General features: G+C 40.2%; 1 protein-coding gene across 1 annotated transcript in view; it reads right to left on the minus strand.

Moving 5' to 3' along the window:
• wwc1 (WW and C2 domain containing 1) overlaps positions 1 to 21303 on the minus strand; it is a 95431-nt gene that overhangs the window by 12346 nt on the left and 61782 nt on the right. The window contains exons 11-18 of the mRNA XM_055148409.1: positions 19763 to 19776; positions 16336 to 16929; positions 9968 to 10073; positions 6461 to 6616; positions 5645 to 5837; positions 5310 to 5441; positions 3716 to 3762; positions 806 to 986 (exon numbers count right to left, since the gene is read on the minus strand). Of these exons, the coding sequence (XP_055004384.1) occupies positions 806 to 986; positions 3716 to 3762; positions 5310 to 5441; positions 5645 to 5837; positions 6461 to 6616; positions 9968 to 10073; positions 16336 to 16929; positions 19763 to 19776 (1423 nt within the window). The remainder of the gene's footprint in view (positions 1 to 805; positions 987 to 3715; positions 3763 to 5309; positions 5442 to 5644; positions 5838 to 6460; positions 6617 to 9967; positions 10074 to 16335; positions 16930 to 19762; positions 19777 to 21303) is intronic.

Consider the following 21303-nt stretch of genomic DNA (forward strand, 5'->3'; position numbering starts at 1 on the left):
TCCATCAAGACCGGACAAGCCAGAGTCCAAACGTGCTAAAGTCCAAAACGAGACCAAGACTGTAAGAAAGCGGTCTTGAGGCTGGTCTCGAGACCAAGACCGGTTTATGACCTAGAGTTTACAGTTGTAAAAAGTTAATTTAAGTGGTTTAGTTTTGATAACTATTAGGTCCTACTTATCCCAAATAGCAAGGAGAAATAAAAAATGCACACCAGACAAAAGCTTGGGTCTTGAGTTTAAAAGTAGTGAAATTATATATCCATACCGCAAGATAATTTTACTTGACAAGTTATCTTAAAATAAACGACCTCTAGTCCACAATTAAGCCGTCTCTGGTCTAGTAAGTGAATAACCTGATACAAGTTTTAAAATCTTGGCCAGATCAGAGAAATTTGCACTGCAACAGCGGCTGCTTCGATTTACTGGAAAATGCAGAGCGGAATCAGATCAGTGATTTGGTCTGAGTACAAGCCGATACCGATACCTGAAAAAATGCGCGGTATCAAAGCTTTTGCCAATACTGGTATCAGTATCGAAACTGCCCTAGTATTAACCCATTCTACATGATTCCGGTGATTGAGAAACAGAGCAGACTTGAACAAAATCAACAATCAAAGCACCAAACTACTATTTATCTCAGGTAAAAGAAGTTTATATTGGCGGCTGTGGGTGGATCATCTAAAATTTGGAGAGGTTTTTCACGCTCTATGGTCTGGATTCGAACAGAATATAAGAGACTATCTGCTCAGGCAAGCGATTCCCAGCCCTAATATAAACCTAACCCCGTTCAGTTTTATGGTGTTACCTTCTCGGTGATGTTCGCAGGAGGCTTAGGGGCAGGTCTGGTGTTTGCTTTCTCCGGTTCAGTCTCTGTGAAGGGACCATCATCCTCAGGGTAAAACTCTTCATCCTCCTCCTCCTCTTCTTCTGCTCTTTCCTCTGCCTCTCCGCCTCCTCCTTCATCCTCGAAAATATCTTCATCGGGCCTGGAAGCAAAAAAACAAAACAGGTGAGCTCACTGTGCGCTGAATTCTGAACACCCTTGGCTAATCCACTTTCAAATTTGACCAAAAATAATCAGATATTTGCCGATACTTTAGTTTAAAGTACAGATATTACAGAAAATTGATTCTTGTGAGCTTTAAATCATGTTATAATGTTGTTTCCTCATCAAAAACATGCCTGAAGTTGTGTTTTGTTTCATCTACGTATGTTTGAGCAGGGTTGTAATGGGCGTAGTTCAAGGGGAAACGATGTCCACCCACTTTCCCCGACGTGAGATATAAAAAAATAACAAATATAAAATAGCTACAACTTAAATGTCAAACCAGAGCTACTGGCAATGACCATGTCCTATAGTGATCTGAACCAGGACTTAACCAGTACTAAACAAGGACTAATCCAGGTCTAAACAAGGACTAAACCAGGACTAAACCAGAACTGAACCAGGACTGAGTGTCGGCACGGGCCCGAAGCTGCACCTGTGTAGACCGTCGGGTGACCGCAGGAGAAAGAACCGACGCAGAGCTCCGCGCCCCACGGGGCAAAACGCAGCCATCGCCCGATTGCGTTTTGCAGACACCCTGCTCCATGGGCTCACGGGTTTTCTCTCTCGCTCTCAAGTCCAAGATTAGTCCTGTTTTATACCTGGTTTAGTCCTGGTTTAGTCCTGGTTTAGTCCTGGTTTAGTCCTGGTTTAGTCCTGGTTCAGTCCTGGTTCAGTCCTGGTTCAGTCCTGGTTCAGTCCTGGTTTAGTCGTGTTAGTCTTGGTTTTGGTTGGTTTAGTCGTCCTGTTTTAGACATTGTTTAGACCTGGTTTAGTCCTGTTTTAGTCCTGTTTTAATCCCGGTTTAGTCAATGTTCAGTCCTGGTTTAGACCTGTTTTAGACCTGGTTTAGTCCTGGTTCAGTCCTGTTTTAGACCTGGTTTTAGACCTGGTTTAGACCTGGTTTAGTCCCGATTTAGTCCCGGTTTAAACCCGGTTCAGTCCTAGTTCAGTCCTGGTTTAGTCCTGGTTTAGTCCTGGTTTAGTCCTGATTTAGTCCTGTTTTAGTCCTGTTTTAGTCCTGGTTTAGTCCTGGTTTAGTCCTGGTTTAGTCCTGTTTTAGTCCTGGTTTAGTCAATGTTCAGTCCTGGTTTAGACCTGTTTTAGTCCTGTTTTAGTCCTGGTTTCGTCCTGTTTTAGTCCCGGTTTATTCTTGGTTCAGTCCTGGTTCAGTCCTGGTTCAGTCCTGGTGTAGACATGGCTTAGTCCTGGTTTAGTCCTGGTTTAGACATCGTTTAGTCCTGGTTTAGTCCTGGTTCAGTCATGGTTCAGTCATGGCTTAATCCTGGTTTAGTCTTGGTTTAGACTTTCATTTAGTTAGACTTTAGTTAAGTAGAGATGAGCAATTCCAGGTCTTATCCAACTTATCCAAATGATTCTAGTGAAGGTGTATTGAGTTTGTGGAGCACTTCCTGTACTGAATTTGAGAAAAGAAGGCTAAATGTGCAGGTTTGTGCGTTAAACATGAGTGAATGAAACAAAACACAACTCCAAGTCTGTTTGTGAAGAAGAAACAACATTACAACACAAAACCAATCTCATGTCTCTTCAAAAAAAAAATTCCCATGTTTCTCAGACAGTCGGTTTCTGTTACTGGAGCCGGACAGGTGTGAAGGGGGCGGGGCTTACTGAGGCAACAGGGTGGGGCCTAGCTCAGGTGAAAAAAATGTAACGTGTGAGTGTATTTAAAACTGTGAACCGGTCCGGCCGCATTCTCCGTGTACTCAAATATTTACTCTACTCCAGTAACAGAAAAGGACACAGTGTTTAAGAGATATTTGTTCTTCTTTCTTAAATAATTAGAAAAGAACTGAACAAACCAATTAGAAGTGTGGTTTAAAGGTGCACTACCGTATCTAACTTTTTGGTTGGGGCTTCGTCATCAGCTTGTTTCTATGGATGTGTCATTGCTCTACTTGGAATGTTCCACAGTATGGTATTAAACAGCTCCACCTTACATGTATTTAATTACAGATGGTTTTATAGCTCAAAAATACTTCAAATAGTAAAAGTAAAGTAGGCATTCTGTAAGTGAGGGTTGCATCTCCACAGACCTGGCCTGTAACCTTGTCTGGTTTGGTCTCCATGAAGTTAGAAAAGTTTAATGCCATACTGTGAAACATTCCAGATTAAGCAATAACATCTCCTTGGAGAAAAGCAAGTCACCTTTAAATTATGTTATTTATTTATCTTTTTCCATTATATTATATTATTTTATATTATTTTATTTTGTTTTATTTTTATTTATTTATTTTTTATTTTATATTTTCTTATTATTTTTAATTATAATTTTTATTTTATTATCTTTATCTTTATTTTTACTTATTTTATTTATCTTTTTATTTTTTTATTGCAGATTTTTGCATGTGCCCCAGCACATATCACCATTATGCTGGGGGTGTTCTACGTGATCTTCATTAGTTACCATGTTTACACAGTGCACACATTAGCAAATACTGACAAAAAAAAAAAAAAAAAAGTTGTAAAAAGTTGCAAGTCTGAAAACTCAAGAAAAAAACAAAACAAAAAGCATTTTCTGGAGCCTGAACTGAAAAATTGTTGCTGGTGACTGTGATACTTATGCATTATTCAGTATTAACACGGAAATTGGAATTTTCACTGCCTGTGGAATAAGATTATATGACAAACAAATCTAAAATTACAACTGACCATTCCTCTTCATCTGGAGCTCTACTTCTTTCGCTGGAAACACGGCTCTGAAAGAAACAAAAGGAGGAAGTGAACAAAAGTATGTTTTACATCGACGTTTAACATCGTTTATTGTTTAATAATAGAATCTCCTTTAGGGCAGACAAGCTGATGCTTTTCTTCCTGGGGTCCAAATAAGATAATTACATTTAAATAATTACAGTAATACAAAATTGATAAATATACCAACATATGAAAATTTTCTTAAAACAAAATTAATAAATACCTTTCAACATAAGATTAAATATTTCACCATACACCATATTTTTCGGGCTATAAGTCGCACTTTTTTTTATGGTTTGGATGTTTCCTGCAACTTACACTCCGGTGCCACTTATATATTAAAGTTTTCACACTGACAGGAGCGAGAGGGCCCTCTAGGCTTGTGTGTCAGTGTCTGCTGCTCCTATTACTCCTGTACCACTGTCGCTTCACTCTACTGCACATGTCTCCTGCATGTGTCCTGATGCAGCTGAAAATGGTAATATAGCAGCAGAATGAAAGTTTGGAGTGACCGAGAAACTTGTGAGGGACTGGCGGAAAGCGGGGATGGAGAACACAGCTTCATGGTAACAGAGAGTGTGAGTCATGCAAATTTCCTGGAAGTCACTGGATGGATCGACAAAGCCTGAACTTCAATGAAAACCGAATCCATCCTGTCGGGAATCAGAAAGACCGGAATAATTCTAACTGGAACTGATGCTGAGTCTGACGACAGCTACACAGAAGAGGAAGCAGTGCTCTGTTTACCTCCGGAGGTCGTGCAGTTGCTCAGAAGTGACACCGAGGATGAAAAATTCAATGGATTTAGTGATTTGGAGTGAGATGGAGAGTTTGGTAAACTTGTTCTGTTCTGTTGTTTATGTTATAGTTTATCTGAAGAACTGTTCATATGTGACGTTAACAGTAGGGGTGTAACAATATCCAAGTCTCACAATAGGATATCATCACGGTATGAACCTCACATTATGATATTTATTGTCCCCTTTTCCTCTTGAAACTCCTTGACAAGACTTAATCCAAAGAACTAAGACTTAAAAGTGCTTAAAACTGTTATTTCTTCATGTAGTCTGCACTGAAATGGAGCAAAGGATCATGGTCTATGTAGTTCCCTCTGTCTTTTTTTCGCTATTTCTGCACCGCAACTCTTAATTTAAGCAAAAAGACTTGTAATTCGATATATTGTCAGGGTCCACGATATTATTGTGAGAACTTTGACAATACGATATCACAATATTTTGGTTATTATTACATCTCTAGTTAAGAGTCTGTTGTTCTCTGTTCTATTGTTATTACTAGAACTTGCCTTTCAAGATGACATGTCATATGTCTAAAAGTGCAACTTATATATGTTTTTTTCTTCTTCATTACGCATTTTTTGGCTGGTGCGACTTATACTCCGGAGCGACTTATAGTCTGAAAAATACAGTAATCCTAAACCATATCAAATCCAATACATTCATAACTTGGTTCAAAACATATTTAATACCAAGAACTGTTCAAAGCCAGTCCAGCTGCTCTGTTCTGTGCAAGCTGAACCATTTATAGTCTTTACCTGATCTCCGTGGGTCACAGCGCCCTCTTTGTCTTTGGAGTTCATGTCGAAGGAGTGACTCAGGAGGTTGTACCACTTCGTGCTCCTCTCCTCTGAACAGCTGAGATCTGCCAGGCTGATCTGAGCGCCCGTCTGCACAGGGAATACAAATGCTCTAGTCATTACCATTAAATTATTATGATTACCGTTTATATTTTCTTTCTTTGTTATTATATTTCATTGTGACGTGTGAGCTGCTGTGTCCAAATAATTTTCCTTGTGGATCAATAAAATCTGTCAAAGTCTAATTACAGAAACGCTCTCAAAAGTCAAAAAGTATTAAACAAGATCATTACCAAAACCTCCTCTCGTCCCGTTTTGCTCGTATGGCAGATGTCGACTCGTAGCGTTTTCTGCCGCAGTGCACTGTGGGAGATCTGCATCCCGAACACTTCGTTAAACTCCGTGATTTCTTGAGGCAAAGCAGCGCAGGTTCTGAATAGACACCGGCTGGTCCCGATACACGGCAGCACCGCCACGCGCACGTAACTGCAAAACACAAAATACAAGATTACAACGACGACTCAGCCTTATGTCACAGATAATACTCCCTACAACTGTACAACTCACCCTTAAGTAACAGACAATACTCCCTACAACTGTACAATGACTCTGCCTTATGTAACAGATAATACTCCCTACAACTGTACAATGACTCAGCCTTATGTAACAGATAATACTCCCTACAACTGTACAACAACTCGCCCTTATGTGACAAATAATACTCCCTACAACTGTACAACAACTCACTCTTATGTAACAGATAATACTCCCTACAACTGGACAACAACGCGCCTTATGTAACAGATAATACTCCCTACAACTGTGCAACAACTCGCCCTTATGTAACAGATAATACTCCCTACAACTGTACACGACTCACCCTTATGTAATAGATAATACTCCCTACAACTGTACAACAACTCGCCCTTATGTAACAGATAATACTTCGTACAACTGTACAACAACTCATCCTTACGTAACATTTTTATATGTTATATTTTAATATTTTTACTTTGTTTTTGTATTATATTGTTAATAAAGTTTGTTTAAGCCCAAGTCTAAGCCTAAGTCTAAGTCCACTCACATTATTAGAACAGGTCAGTACTTACATCTTGTGGTTGTGTGGCAGACAGAGGGCGCTGCAGTTCGACAGTTGAGTCACAAACACAGTGAATCTCTGGTCTCTGGACTCAAACTTGAGACTGATCTGGACCTGGGGGCAGCCCACAGACAGACGCTCCTCCAGCTCCAACGCCACGCCAGACCTGAACCAGACCAGAGGCATTTAAAGATATTACACTAAAATGACTCTTGTGAGCTTTAAAGGAGTCGTAACATGCTTGTTTCGAAGGAGATGTCTCTGTGCCTGGAATGTTCCACAGTATGACATTAAACAGATCTACGTTACATGTATTGAATTACAGGTGATTTTATAGCTAAAAAAACCTTTAAAAAACAGACATTCTGACTGTGTGCGGAGTTGAACCCATGTAACATTCGTTCATTCATTTTTCAAAATAAAACCAAAAATAAGAAAATTAAAAACAACTATTTTCTTCATTATTTGTCTCCAAAACCAAAATGAAAAACCAGATAATGATTTTTCAGTTTTCAATTTTGTGTTTAAGTCACAGAAACAGGAAACAGTCATTATCCGTTTAAACAGCGATGCCGGACTTTTGCGCCGCATACGGCCTGAACCAGGACTGAACCAGGACTAAAACAGGACTAAAACAGGACTAAAACAGGACTAAAACGTTTTCAGTCCTGGTCTGGTCCCAGTCTCAGTCTTCGTCTCAGTCCTGGTCTGGTCCTGGTCTAGTCCCGTTCTCAGTCCCAGTCTCAATCACGGTCTCAGTCATGGTCTGGTCCTGGTCTGGTCCCGGCCTCAGTCATGGTTTCAGTCCTGGTCTGGTCCCAGTCTCAGTCCCGATCTCAGTCCTGGTCCCGTTCCCTGTCTCAATTCCGGTCTCAGCCCCGGTCTCAGCCCCGGTCTTAATCGTGGTCTGGTCCTGGTATGGTCCCAGTCTAAGTCCTGGTCTGGTCCTGGTCTCAGTCCCGGTCTTAGTCCCGGTCTCAGTCCTGGCCTCAGTCCTGGTTTGGTCCCGGACCTGTTTTAGTCCTGTTTTAGTCCTGGTTCAGTCCTGGTTCAGTCTGGCATCGTAGTTTAAGTCACAAGAACAGAAAATGGCCGTTATCCGTTTTTTTAAATTATTAATTTAAACACAAAATCGAAAACTGAAAAAACTAATCATCTGTTTTTTTCATTTTGGTTTCAGAGACAGATAATGAAGAAAATAGTTGTTTTTTCATTTTCTTATTTTTGATTTTATTTTGAAAAATGAATGAACGAATGACACACGGATTGGGGTTGCCTTTGCCACAGACCTGACCTGTAACTTGGTCTGGTTTGGTTTCCATGTTAATGCCATACTGTGGAACATTCCAGACAAAGAAATATAATGTTGTTACCTGGAGTTGTGTTTTGTTTCATTCATGCTTGAGTAACCTTTTATTATGAGTCCATCTACATCTCCAAAGGTCAAAATGCTCAGTTCCACCTTGGGATGTCATGAAGTGGTAGTTGTTAAGTAAATATAAAACTTTTACCTTTAGTTCAGTACAGACTGACAACTCCAGAGCTGAAATTATCCAGATTATTTTAGTGAAGGTGTAGAGAGAGTGTGTTAAACATGTGAATGAAACAAAACACAACTCCAGGTCTGTTTGTGATGAGGAAACAACATTATAAGATCAGAAACTTCGAACCGTGTTTACAAAGATTTAACTCAAACAATAAATCCGCACTTAAAAGTTGAAGTCTTTACTGAAAATGAGAGGGTGTAAAACTGGTTTGTGATGATGTCCCTTAACAGATGGGGACCGGAGCGAGCCACACCAACCAGAACAATTTGATTTCATACAAGAATATGCGGCTGGTTCTGCTTCATAGAGGTCTGATTTCCTCTGGCGAACTCTCAGACCGTTCACCGTGCAGGGGAAAGACAAAAGTTCTACCGAGCGTCTGAATTTGGAAGTAATGGGCAGCTGTCTCCTCTCCGAAAACTTTGGTGACAAGTCATATCTGTCTGACTGATTTCAAGGAGAGAAAATCAAACTGAATTTCTCTGAATGGGTTATTGATATTTTGCAGTGACGTCATGCTGGGGGTGCTCTACATGTATCTCTATGGTCAAACGTTACCATTACCATTGGAGACATAAAACATACATTAGAAAATAGTGTTGAAAAGGTTTTAAAATTGTCCGAAAAAGCAGGAAAAAACACAAAATGGATGTAGACAGCACATTTTCAGGAGCCTGTGATCAATCTAAGAGTTTGTGGCCCTGTTTAGAGAGTGATTTTTAGTGAGAGTTAAAGCTGGATTGCGCAACTTTTCTGGTGGAGAGTCCATCCGTCAAACCCGTTAACATTCCACCTGTTACCCACCTTTGCCCGTGATAAGTCGGGATCAGCCCATTAATCTGACAGCCCAATAGTCCAAGACTGAACCAGGACTGAACCAGGACTAAACCAGGACTAAACCAGGACTAAACCAGGACTAAACCAGGACTAAACCAGGACTAAACCAGGACTAAACCAGGAAAAAAAACAGGAATAAAACCAAGTCTAAACCAGGAATGGACCAGGTCTAAACCAGGACTAAACCTAAGCGGTGTCATTAGCGGACTATAAATATATACATGCCACCAGGCCTTAACCAGGAATGGACCAGGTCTAAACCAGGACTGAACCAGGTCTAAACCAGGTCTAAACCAGGTCTAAACCAGGTCTAAACCAGGTCTAAACCAGGACTAAACCAGGAATAAAACCAGGAATAAAACCAGGAATAAAACAGGACTACACCAGGAATGGACCAGGTCTAAACCAGGACTAAACCAGGACTGAACCAGGACTACACCAGGAATGGACCAGGTCTAAACCAGGAATGGACCAGGTCTAAACCAGGACTGAACCAGGTCTAAACCAGAAATGGACCAGGCCTAAACCAGGTCTAACCAGGTCTAAACCAGCACTGAACCAGCACTGAACCAGCTCTAAACCAGGACTAAACCAGGACTAAACCTTCGCTGATGGGTTTTCTGTAATAAATACACTGAAGTCACTCTCAACCTGGTCTACCATTGTTCCAGGACAAGACCGGGACTCTACGTAGGACTCTGTGGAGATGTTATTGCCTTGTCTGAAATGTTTCACAGTATGGCATTAATAAATCTTTCTATCTTCATGAAGACCAAACCAAGACCAAGTTACAGGTCAGATGTATGTTTTTCTAGGTGTTTTTTGAGCTATAAAACCACTTGTAATTGAAAAACTGTAAGGTAGAGCTGTTTAAAGTCATACTGTGGAACGTTCCAGGCAGAGCAATGACATCTCGTTAGAAATAAGCAGGTGAAGGACCTCCAGTCAGAAAATTACACAGCGCAAGTTACACATTTTAACCGCACAAATCATCTAAGTCAGTTCTACGGTCAGACTGTGTGTAAATAAACCTCAGATTTAAGTCTATCAAAGCCTCAGACAGAGCAGTGCCCACAGGGAACGTCGACGACCTGAGCTGCAAAGTGTCAATAAGAGCTGTGTTTGGTCCTGACCTGCGATCGGCGGGTTCATAGACTCCACTGTCTCCGGCCACAGATTCGTCAGACACGGCCGAGGTCACTCCGCTCTTCTTCTGCCCTCCTCTCAGCGCAGCGGTGTCTGAAAACAAAACAAAACAAAAAAAATCAGCACAAACACTTGAATTATTATGTTATTATTACTTTCTTTTGTTGTTATGATTATTGTTCCATTTTATTTTTTGTCTATTTTTATTATTTTCTTTAAAGGTGCAATATGTAACTTTTTGGTTGGGGGTCCGTCACCTGCTTGTTTCTATGGATACGTCATTGCTCTGCCTGGAATGTTCCACAATATGACTTTAAACAGCTCTACTTTACATTTATTCAATTACAAGTGGTTTTATAGCTCAAAAATACCTAGAAAAACAGGAATTCTGACTGTGAGCGGGGTCGCCTCTCCTTAGATCTGACCTGTAACTTGGTCTGGTTTGATCTCCATGACGATCAAGATTTAAAGCCATACTGTGAAATATTCCAGACAAAGCAGTAACAGCATTTGACAGGACCCTCCATCAGAAAAGCTACATAATGCACTTTTAAGGATTTAGCACATACATTTGAATGATGTTATTATTATTTTATTTTTGCTATTATTGTTGTTTTGTTTTTTATTTTTAATGTTTTTTTTCTGTTGTTGTTGTCGTTGTCGTCGTCTTAAATTTATAATTATAGGCCAGGGTTCTCCTACCTTTTTCCTCTAGTGAACTACCTTTACAAAAGAAAAATGCCAGACAGTGGAGGCCGCTGCTACTGAGATTGTTATTTGTATTTTTACTTTGACTTAGGATACGTTCAGACTGCATTGGATTTTTTTGTGAAATCTGATTTTTTTGCGAGGTCGTTCACATTTCCAATTAAATGTGACTTGCATGTGATCTCCAGTGTGAACTTTAAACACCCAAAAAGTGTCCCGCATGTGCACGGAGTGAACGTGCTCAGTGTTTATGGAAGTAGCCTTGACAAAATACAGTCCAGTTCTTCATAAAATGGACAGGTTACACGTCCACGGCCACTTCGTTTGAGTCTTAAGTCTGCTTGTCTCCGAGCCTGACGTGTAGGTGGGATGAACGCGACCTGACCGTTCTGACTGAAGTCGCATGTCAAAAGATCGGATATGTATCGGTTTTAGGAGCACATATCCAAGTGGCCTGGGTCACACTTGAAAAAAATCAGATCTGTGTCATTCAGACTGTCATTAAAAGGTCAGATACAGGTCGCACAGGGACGAAAAAAATGAGATTTGGGTCAGTTCATGCTGCAGTCTGAACGTCGCCTTAGACTTGGACAAAATGTATTGATCCAGAAGGGAAATGACTTGGACACAGTAGCTCACACATCACAATAAACTACAAAAACAAGAAGAAAGAGAAATAGATATATATATAAACGGTAATAATACATTCTAAAAAATAGCAAAAATAGCAAGAGACTGTTGTCAAATAAGGCATAATTATAAATGTATGTGTGTACGTAAATAGAAACCATGTGGTCTTATATTTGTGTGTTCCAAGATCATCCTAAAGCTATTGAGGAAAGGTTAATTTCTGTCCTGTGATTGAGACTTTTTAAAATATTGATAACTGCTCAAATGATTATCCAGTATAAATACTAGTTTTAGTACTATACAGAGTCTAAAAGCTGACTTGAGCCCTTTTCTGCATGAGTAATTAACTAAAACGCATCGTGATGTAGCTTCCAGTCAACAGTGAAGAAAACTGATAAAGATTTTTATATCACATTTTATTACTTGACCCACTAACTGTAATAACTGTAAGTCACATTTACAGCGGAAAAGCAGATTGCTTTGAGATCAAGAGACCAGAGGCTAAAATTAAGGCTCATCAACTGTGCGGGTTGTAAAAGATGATTCACCAGATAGAAATTAACACTGACATTCATTATAAGACGAGGCGGGCAATGGTCAACTCCATTAAATTTACCTAGAATCTTTATAAAAGTTGACACCATAACTTTATTTCCAATTTGAGTAATATGTTTTATAGTGTTTTTTTTTTGTTTTTTTTTTCTTTCTCAAATTAGGTAGATAAAACACAATAAAATATTCCATTGTCTTATGAACCAGCAACTCTATAGGCGAGTTTCAGCTGACGTCATTGTTATTAAAAGCCCGCGTTGCATGCTGGGAAATATTTTGGTCGGAGGCAAGAAACACGATAGCGGTCAAACACAGTGCGCAACCTTGTGTATTTATCCCCGATAATGGTAAATTCCTGCTGCATTATCGGATGCACAAATAGAAGCACGGAAGAAGGAAAATGTCTTTTTCGTATTCTGAGTGAAAAGAACCGCTAACGGTGAATTAAACGACTTTCAAACATTCACAGAGCAAACGTAGAAGATCCTAACAAACCGTGGACTCCAACAAGTTTAACAACACATCGAGACTCTTGGAGGTTTTCATCTTTTCTGCTGTGAATGGCCCAGGAGTTTCCACCAAGTCATTGTGGATATCGCCGAAGTGAATATTTAGCCAGGTAGTTGGTGATTCTGACCAGAAATTTGGTTTGGTCCAGGCTTTGTAGGGGTTGAAAAGGGTGATTTGGCGTTCGTCGATGCTTATGACCAATTTCTGGTCAAATGGTCTTGGTTCTTCTGCCGTTAGAGTGGATAAATAACCGGGATCAATACCCTTTACGTGCTTTCTCGCTCCGTCCATCATATTGACTTAGTGTTTCTTGCCGCCGACCAAAATAATTCCAAAAACAATGAAAACTCGCCTATTGTTAGGCATGTTGTGTATTCCGATTGTAAGGTTAAGAGCATCTTAGCTGTCCCCATAGGGAAATTTGTCCTCTACATTTGACCCATCCTTCAGTGTTTCTGGGTTAAACCTGTCAGGAGCAGTAGCAGGTACTTCAGCTGGAGGAATAAAAATGGGGAGTCAGCGTTTCAGTTTTCTGCAGCTAAAACCTGGAACAGTCTGAATCCGTGTATCATTCGTTCATTCGTTTTTCAAAATAAAACCAAAAATAAGAAAATGAAAAACAACTATTTTCTTCATTATTTGTCTCCAAAACCAAAATGAAAAAAACAGATAATGATTCGTTCTTTCAATTTTCAATTTTGTGTCCAGGACTGAGACCAGGACTGAGACCGGGACTGACACCGGGACTGAGACCGGGACTGAGACCGGGACTGAGACCGGGACCAAACCAGGAAAGAAAAAGGTTTAGTCCTGGTTTAGTCTTGTTTTAGTCCTGATTTAGTTCTGGTCCAGTCCGTATGTGGTGCAAAAGTCCGGCATCGCAGTTTAAGTTATAGAAATGGGAAACGGCTGTTATCTGTTTTTTTCATTTTGGTTTTGGAGACAAATAATGAAGAAAATAGTTGTTTTTTCCTTTTCTTATTTTTGATTTTATCTTCAGAAACAAATGAACAAATGAATAAATTGGGACTCAAAACTATTCTGTTTAGCTGCAAATGACCGCTCTCTTCTCATTTAATCTAAATTTTATGATGATTACGATTTTAACGTCTTTCTTATTCATTAAAGCACTTTAAATTACTTTGTGTATGAACTGTGCTGTACAAACAAATTGCCTTGCCTTGTCTTAACCTATGGTGCATGTTTTGGGTTGATGAGGGAAACTAGTAGCCAGGCTGGCGCCACCTAGTGCCTCCGCTCAATTTCATTTCTCTCCAGCAACTAGGTGAGGAATCAGAATACACTAAATGGTTCGCAAAAACCCCAGAAGAGCGAGTTTGGGCACCAGCCAATCAGCGAAGAGCAATATATTCAGTGTTGGCAACGATTCCTGAGATTGAAGATTTAAAGCCAGAACAAAGAGAATGTTTGGTGAATTTTATCAAGGGGAAAGACATTATTGCCCTTCTTCCTACAGGATTTAGGAAAAGCTTAATATACCAGTTAGCCCCGTTACCGGCGCATTACATACGTGACAACCAAATAGCAGCGACTGGTTAAATAAATAAAGAACCCGCCAACTGTCGACTGAAAAAATTCCAACACTGCGAGGTCAGATTGATGAATCAGGGTAGGAAACTCGGGTGCCCAGAGCAAACCCACCCAGACACAGGGAGAACATGCAAACTCACAATAGAGGAATTATCAGACTACGTCTCTTTGCACTGCTCATGTCTCCTGCAGAAAGAGTCACTATCCTGTCTGTATCATGTCAGTGTCAAAGGATTTCAGCAGAGTTCAGGCTCTCTTGGGGCGCAGGGTCAGTCGTGTCAATCAGGTGTGAGTGGATGTCCAGCTACTGAAGTTTGAGACATTTCTTCTTATTATTTAAACACTCGACTGCATTTAACGCATACGGGTCATTAAGAGGTATCCGACTCACTAATGTTCATTTAGCAGAGGAGCTTTCAGCACTCAGGCTGCACGCACATCCGCTGTGTTGCCAAACAAATAATCCGTCTATAGAAAGGACGCTCTGCTGCTTATGGAGACATCTGTATCATCCAACCCCTGATATGAATACATAAAGTACTCAATGCACAGTACTACACTACAAAACAAGATTAGAAAAATGACTTGGATTTAGACATCTTCTTTTCTTAATTCAACAGGAAAAACCTAAATTTTTCACCTGAAAAAATGTTTTGTTCCATTGGTAAATAGCTAAAAATTACATCTTCTCAAATCAAGATAATATGTTCTTAATTCAAGTAAATGTAAACTATCTTGATATTAACTTGATATTTTCTAATCAGATTACAAAAACGTAATCTGAGTATGGTTATCTGGATGATACAAATCTACATATACGTTTTTGTTAATATTTTCCCATCCCTCTGTCTCCAAACTCATCTCTGTTTCTCTATTTTTCTTTTTTTTTTTTTTCTTTTGTACATATACATCTATACTTAAGCCTTATTTGCACCAGTCCTTTGCGTTTTTACTCTTTGTTATTATAAGATACTGTGATGTGTGAGCTACTGTGTCCAAATAATTTCCCTTGTGGATCTGAATAGACTTCGATTTAGATTTAGAATGATTAAAATCAACATTTTAATTGTTGGTTTTCAGATTCTAGGATGGGCCAGATTTACCTATTGACGAAATTTTACTTTGCCTTACAATATCCAAAAGGTAAAAATCACAAATGTTGAGCCTGGTATTTTCAATTAGTGACTAAACGCAAGAACTCACTGAACTGTATTACAACATAATTTTGCATTTTGACCATTTAAATTTTAATTTTATTGCCACCCAACTGTATTAATACATGCATCATGAATTTCAGACATCCAGTCACTGCGCAATGCATACTGGGAAGGACTCTCCAAAAAAGTGAGCATCAAACCGTCAAGTTTGGTTTCCCAGTGGGATGTGTCTATTGTCAAAGCCGATCTTTTCAAGTCTTTTGAACCATATCGCTTTTGTTTCTGGTGCTAATATTGTCATATTTTACTTATTGTATTTGGACATCGTAATTATGTGGTTGTTGGATGTCCTAACAGGGGAAAACTGCTTGAGAAATGGGCTTCGGAAGTTTGCAAACTCCATAACTGCAAAAAAGGAATCAGATGTGTGTGACTGCAAACCTCCGTTCAACTGTTTCCCTTCCCAACGGAATTGAAAAATAGTGAAAGGCGAAGGCGATGGGCAGTATTGATCCACAGGAAGGACAAAAAATAAAACTTTGGCTGCCTAAGAAATCATCCCGAGTTTGCAATGAACATTTTGTCTGTGGAGCGCCATCAAAGTGGGATCCCGTTTGTTAAGCGAGAGGTACAGAAGACAAACAGACTGAGCTTGCACTTTCTTGTTCGACTGACTTTACAGCAACATCACGTCTTGGTCGTTTTACAGTGGAAGTTGTTCCTTGGCATTGACTTGTTAAATTCGTAACCAAGGTTGAGCGAGGGATCGGGATTTTGCTTTGATGGCGCTCCACATGCAAAATGTTCCCTGCAAACTCAGGATGATTTCTTAGGCAGCCAAAGCTTTCCTTTTTCGTCCTTCCTGTGTCAATACTGCTCATTGCTTTCGACTTTCACTATTCTTCAATTCCGTTGGGAAGGGAAACAGTTTGAACAGGAGGTTTGCAGTCACACACATCTGATTCCCTTTTGCATTTATGGAGTTCGCAAACTTTCAAAAGCCCATTTCTCTAAGCAGTTTTTCACTGTTAGGACATCCAACAACCACACAATTACGATGTCCGAATCCCATAACTAAACTTGGTCAATAAACGGATCCCACTGGGAAAACAAACATGGCGGTTTAATGCTCACTTTTTCAGAAAATCCTTCCCAGTATGCATTGCGCAATGACCGGAAGTCCGAAATTCATGCTGCATGTATTAACACCGTCCTTCACCCCTGATACAGTGTGATCCCTCCATTACCTTTGCCATCTTCGTGCAGAGCTCCTCCAGGCTCCTTCCTGTCTTCCGAGGCCCCTCTCATTTGCTCCTCTCTCCTCTTCTCCGTCTCTAAACTCATCTCCAGCTCCTGCAGCCGACTGTGCAGCTCCAGGTCTAGCCCCGCCCCCTCCGCCTGACCTGGGAACGCTTCTCCGGACAGGAACGCCGCCTCCGTGACCAGGGGCGAGCACGGAGGGGACAGGGACGACAGCGAAGAGCGTGGAGAAAGCGAGCTCATGGATTTCGGCGTTTCGGAAAGTTTTTGTATACGGTTCAAACCAGGAATTTCAGTCTTATCCCTGGATTTTTCTTCGTTCTCCCGCCCCGTGCAATTCGTGACCACCTCGTGCTCGTGGATGGTCGTGATGGAGCTGGAGGGTCTGTAGCCCGCCTGGCCGCCGTCCTGGAGCAGCACGTCCAGCTTGTTTTGGAAGTCTGGGTCCTGTAGTTCCGGCTGGTCCAGGTAGAGGTCGGTGTAGCTGAGGGAGGAGGTGGAGCCCAGGCTGGAGGTGGTGGCGAGAGATCCACGCGACGAAGTGAGAGAGCCGCGACTGCTGCCGGACGAGCAGGAGCGTGCTGGCCGAGAGACTGTGGGGAGAGAGAGAATGGCAAGTTATGTCAATGAAAATCAACAATGTCAAAAAACAATGGATCAATTAATCTTGTGATGTAAAAGTAACCTTATAAGAAAGCAGAATGAGCTCCTCATTTTGGGTTACTACATCTTAAAGGTCACCGTGTAACTTTTTGTTGGCAGTCCTGCTTGTTTCTATGAATATGTCATTGCTCTGCCTGGAATGTTCCACAGTATGACATTAAACAACTCTACTTTACATTTATTCAGTTACAAGGGGTTTTATAGCTCAAAAATACCTAGAAAAGCACACATTCTGACTGTGAGCAGGGTTGCCTCTTCACAGATTTGACCTGTAACTTGGTCTGGTTTGGTCTCCATCAGGATAAAAAGGTTTAATGGATATACCAGCTTGTCAAAGCCTGATCTTGTCAGATCTCAGAAGCTAAGCAAGGTCGAGACCACTGAACATCAGGTGCCCCACAGTAGCAAAAACTGTTATTGTGTCCTTAGGCAAGCACTTCATCCACATTGCCTAGTAAGAAAGTTATGTGTGTGTGAGCGTTGGTGGTCGATGGCACAGATTGGCAGCCTCGCTTCTGTCAGTCTGTCCCTGTGGCTACAATAGTAGTTTACCACTGGCGAACATGGAGTGAATGAACAATGAAGTGTAAAGTGCTCTGGGTGTCTTGAAAGGCGCTATATAAATGCAGTGATTAATAATTAATTAATACGATACTGTGAAACATTCCAGACCAAGCAAGAACATCTCCATGGAGAAAAGCATTTGACCCTCCAGCAGAAAAGCTACACAATGCACCCTTAAGAATAAAACCAGCTGAGGTTAAGAGGCTTCAACTTCCACTTCTTTACTGTGCCAACACCACACAAAACGTATAACCTGAATGACCCTTTCTGTTTTTATTTTGCACAATGGTTATTAGGGTTAAAATGAAAACTCAGATACTAATACAAACCTGAAGTATTGAAATTTATATATATTCAGTGTAGCAGGTACTGATACTGGACTGACAGGAAGTTTAAGAAGGATCTTTATCTCAATCAGAGCAAATACAAGACCACATGGTAATATTCAAGAAATTACTATTACTTTGAGTTGACATCTAAAGGTGCACTATGTAACTTTTCTGGTGGAGGATCCGTCAAATGCTTTTCTGTTATTGCTTTGTCTGGAATGTTTCACAGTATGGCATTAAACCTTTCTATCTTCATCGAGACCAAACCAGACCAAGTTATAGGTCAGATCTGTGGAGAGGCGACCCCGCTTTCAATCAGAAAACCTGTTTTTCTAAGCATTTTTAAGCTCTAAAACCACCTGTAATTGAATAAATGTAAAGTAGAGCTGTTTAATGTCATACTATGGAACATTTCAGCCAGAGCAATGACATCTCCATAGAAACAAGCAGGTGATGGACCCTCAACGAAAAAGTTACAAAGTGCAGCTTTAAAAAAAAAAGATAAAAATAGACAAAAAAATAAAATAAAACAATAATAATAACAAAAAAAAGAAATAAATAATAGTAACATAATAATTCAACTGTTTGTGCTGAACTTTTTATTTTTGCTTTGTTTGCTTTAAATTCAACCATTTTCTTCTTATTATTTATTTGAATTTGAAATGTTTTTATCATGACAGCACTGGTTTGCACAACTCTGTATCTTCTTTTGTTGTGTCAATTTACTCACCTGATTCAAAGCTAATAAAATATATTTATAAGCTTCAATTAAAGTAGATCCTTTCTCAAAAAGAGGATTTTGTCAACACCAAAATTAAGCCTCTTTTTGTCTATTTTTCTTTGTCACTTCCGTTTTCAACAGAGCAAAGAAGTGTACTGAACCAACACATTCTCAAATCTTGCCTGAGTGTTACATCATCTTATCTCAACTTTAAGAATTTAAGGAGGATGTTTTTAAAAAGTGTCTCCAGCGACTCCAAAACCAGCTATGACTCAGATGTTAAAAGGTTAAATGATTAAACTGAACGCAATTATTATTTCACATTTTGAGAGGCTTTGTGCAAATCTTAAACGGTTCATATTACGCTATTTCCCAATGTTATATGTTATTCTGTTTTGTTTTGTTTCATTCATCAACTCTAGGTCTGTTTTTGAGGAGGTAACAACATTATAACATGACTAAAAGCTCACAAGAGTCAGTTTTGTGTGATACAGAACCTTTAAGCATATGTGCATGCGAAATGTGAAATCAAAACTGCACATAGGCTTAGAGAGTGTGGGAATTATTAATAAAATACAAGATTGTGAAGTTCTTTCCTGTAAAGAGTGACTTAAAGGTCCTGTTGGTGTGTCACTCGTGGTCATACTCGGTCTTTTATTTATTTCTGTTCTTTGGTGGATGTTTGTGTGGTGCTTTTGTTGTTGTGTTGTTCTGTCTTTGTGATAAATCATGTGATCCCGTGTCCCAAGACAAATTTCTCCCATGGGAGACAATAAAGGGTTATCTTATCTCATCTTATCTTATGCTGTGAATAAGTGTTTTGTCCAATTGCCGTAAAGCTCTAGCCTCATTCATCAGCCGGTTTCACTTCATGGAAACTGTCTAACCTTACAGCATTAGAATTCATTTGCTCAGGAGTAGGCGGTTACTTTTTTTTATTTAACCAGTTGCTACTATTTGGTCATGATATATGTAATGCACAGTTAACGGGGCTAACTGGTATATTAAGCTTTTCCCAAATCCAGTAGGAAGAAGAGCAATAACGTCTTTCCCCTTGATAAAATTCACCAAACATTCTCTTTGTTCCGGCTTTAAATCCTCGATCTCAGGAATCGCTGTCAACACAGAATATATGGCTCTTCGCTGACAGGCTGGTGCCCAGACTCACGCTTCTAGGGTTTTTGCGACCGTCTAGTGTATTTTGATTCCTGACCTGATCGCTTGAGAGAAATGAAATTGAGCGGCGGCACTAGGGTGACACCAGCCTGGCTAGTAAAGCTCTGGTTTGTTGATGAAATTCAGAATTGAATAAAAAATTTGTTCTTTTTAATGTTGTCACAGTTAGATATTGTATTTAATCATTTATGTGTAGAGCCATGAATTAGAACAAGCAAATCCTTCAAGCTTTAGTGTGTCCTGTGTGGAGCTCTGTCAGATTCACCTCTGAGCTGTGGAGACATTGGCTTGTCTGTATACATTTTAACATGCATTGTATATTTACATTTTTATTATTCTTATTTTTTATATGCTTACTTACTACCAGTGTTGGGAGTAACGCGTTATAAAAGTAACGAATTACAGTAATGCATTACTTTTTGCTGTAACGCAGTAATGTAAGGCATTACAGGGGAAAAAATAGTAATATTTTACTCGGTACAAATGTGAGTAACGCGCGTTACAGTGTTTTTTAACCTGGATTGAAGTGGTGGGTTTTTCTTCATACAAATTCGCTAAAATCACCTCGATATCAGCAGCGGTGAAACGCCGGAGATGCGCCCTCATAGACCTTCAGGTAACCGCGGGCGAAAGGACTGACAAAGAACTCCACGCTGTTTAGACCTGGTTTAGACCTGGGTCAGTTCTGGTTTAGACCTGGTTTACACTCGTCCCTCCCTGTATCGCAGTTCACTTTTCGCTGTCTCGCAGATTTTTATTTATTTATTTTTTGTGCAATTTTGCATGCCCTGTTTTTTTTTACATTGTATGAATGCGTATTGCGTTCCTCCCGCTGCGTCCTGACTGGCCAAGGGACTCCTGTCTCCTGTACAGTACAGTACAGAATGTGTTCAGCTGCCAAATTTAAATACATGTTCAATCTCTAGCAGTGTGATTCTGAAGTGCTGTACGGTTGCAAGTTTTCTCCCCGACGAAACCCACAACGTCGACGAAACGTTCTGCACCGACAAAGGCTCCTGCGCTCGCACCCAAAAGGCAGAAGAAGATGCAAACCATCACACAAAAAGTTGGACTTCTGGACACGCTGAAGGAAGGTAGAAGTTACGCGCTGTAACAGACTCTTGCACCGGCTCGGGTACCTGCAAATAGTTGCTGAAATCAGGGCCGCGAGCCCGAACAGCAGGGTGTCCATAAAGAGCGATCGGGTGACAGCCGCTCTTACCTCCGTGAGGTGTGGAGCAGAGCCGCTCCTTTCTCCTGCGTCACCTTCGAGCCCGTCCCTACAGTGAGTCCTGTTTTAGTCCTAGTTCAGTTCTGGTTTAGTCCTGGTTCAGCTCTGGTTTAGTCCTGGTTTAGACCTGGTTTAGTCCTGGTTCAGTCCATATACAGCGCAAAAGTTATTTTGGTGAGAGTAACTTAAAGTAATGCAATAGTAATGTAATGCCTTACATTTTAAATGCAGTAATATTGTAATGTAACGAATTACTTTGAAATGACAGTAA

This window comes from Boleophthalmus pectinirostris, unplaced genomic scaffold (genome assembly GCF_026225935.1).
Source record: "Boleophthalmus pectinirostris isolate CB_2022bp ecotype Guang Dong unplaced genomic scaffold, ASM2622593v1 HiC_scaffold_12, whole genome shotgun sequence".
NCBI classification, from domain to species: domain Eukaryota; kingdom Metazoa; phylum Chordata; class Actinopteri; order Gobiiformes; family Gobiidae; genus Boleophthalmus; species Boleophthalmus pectinirostris.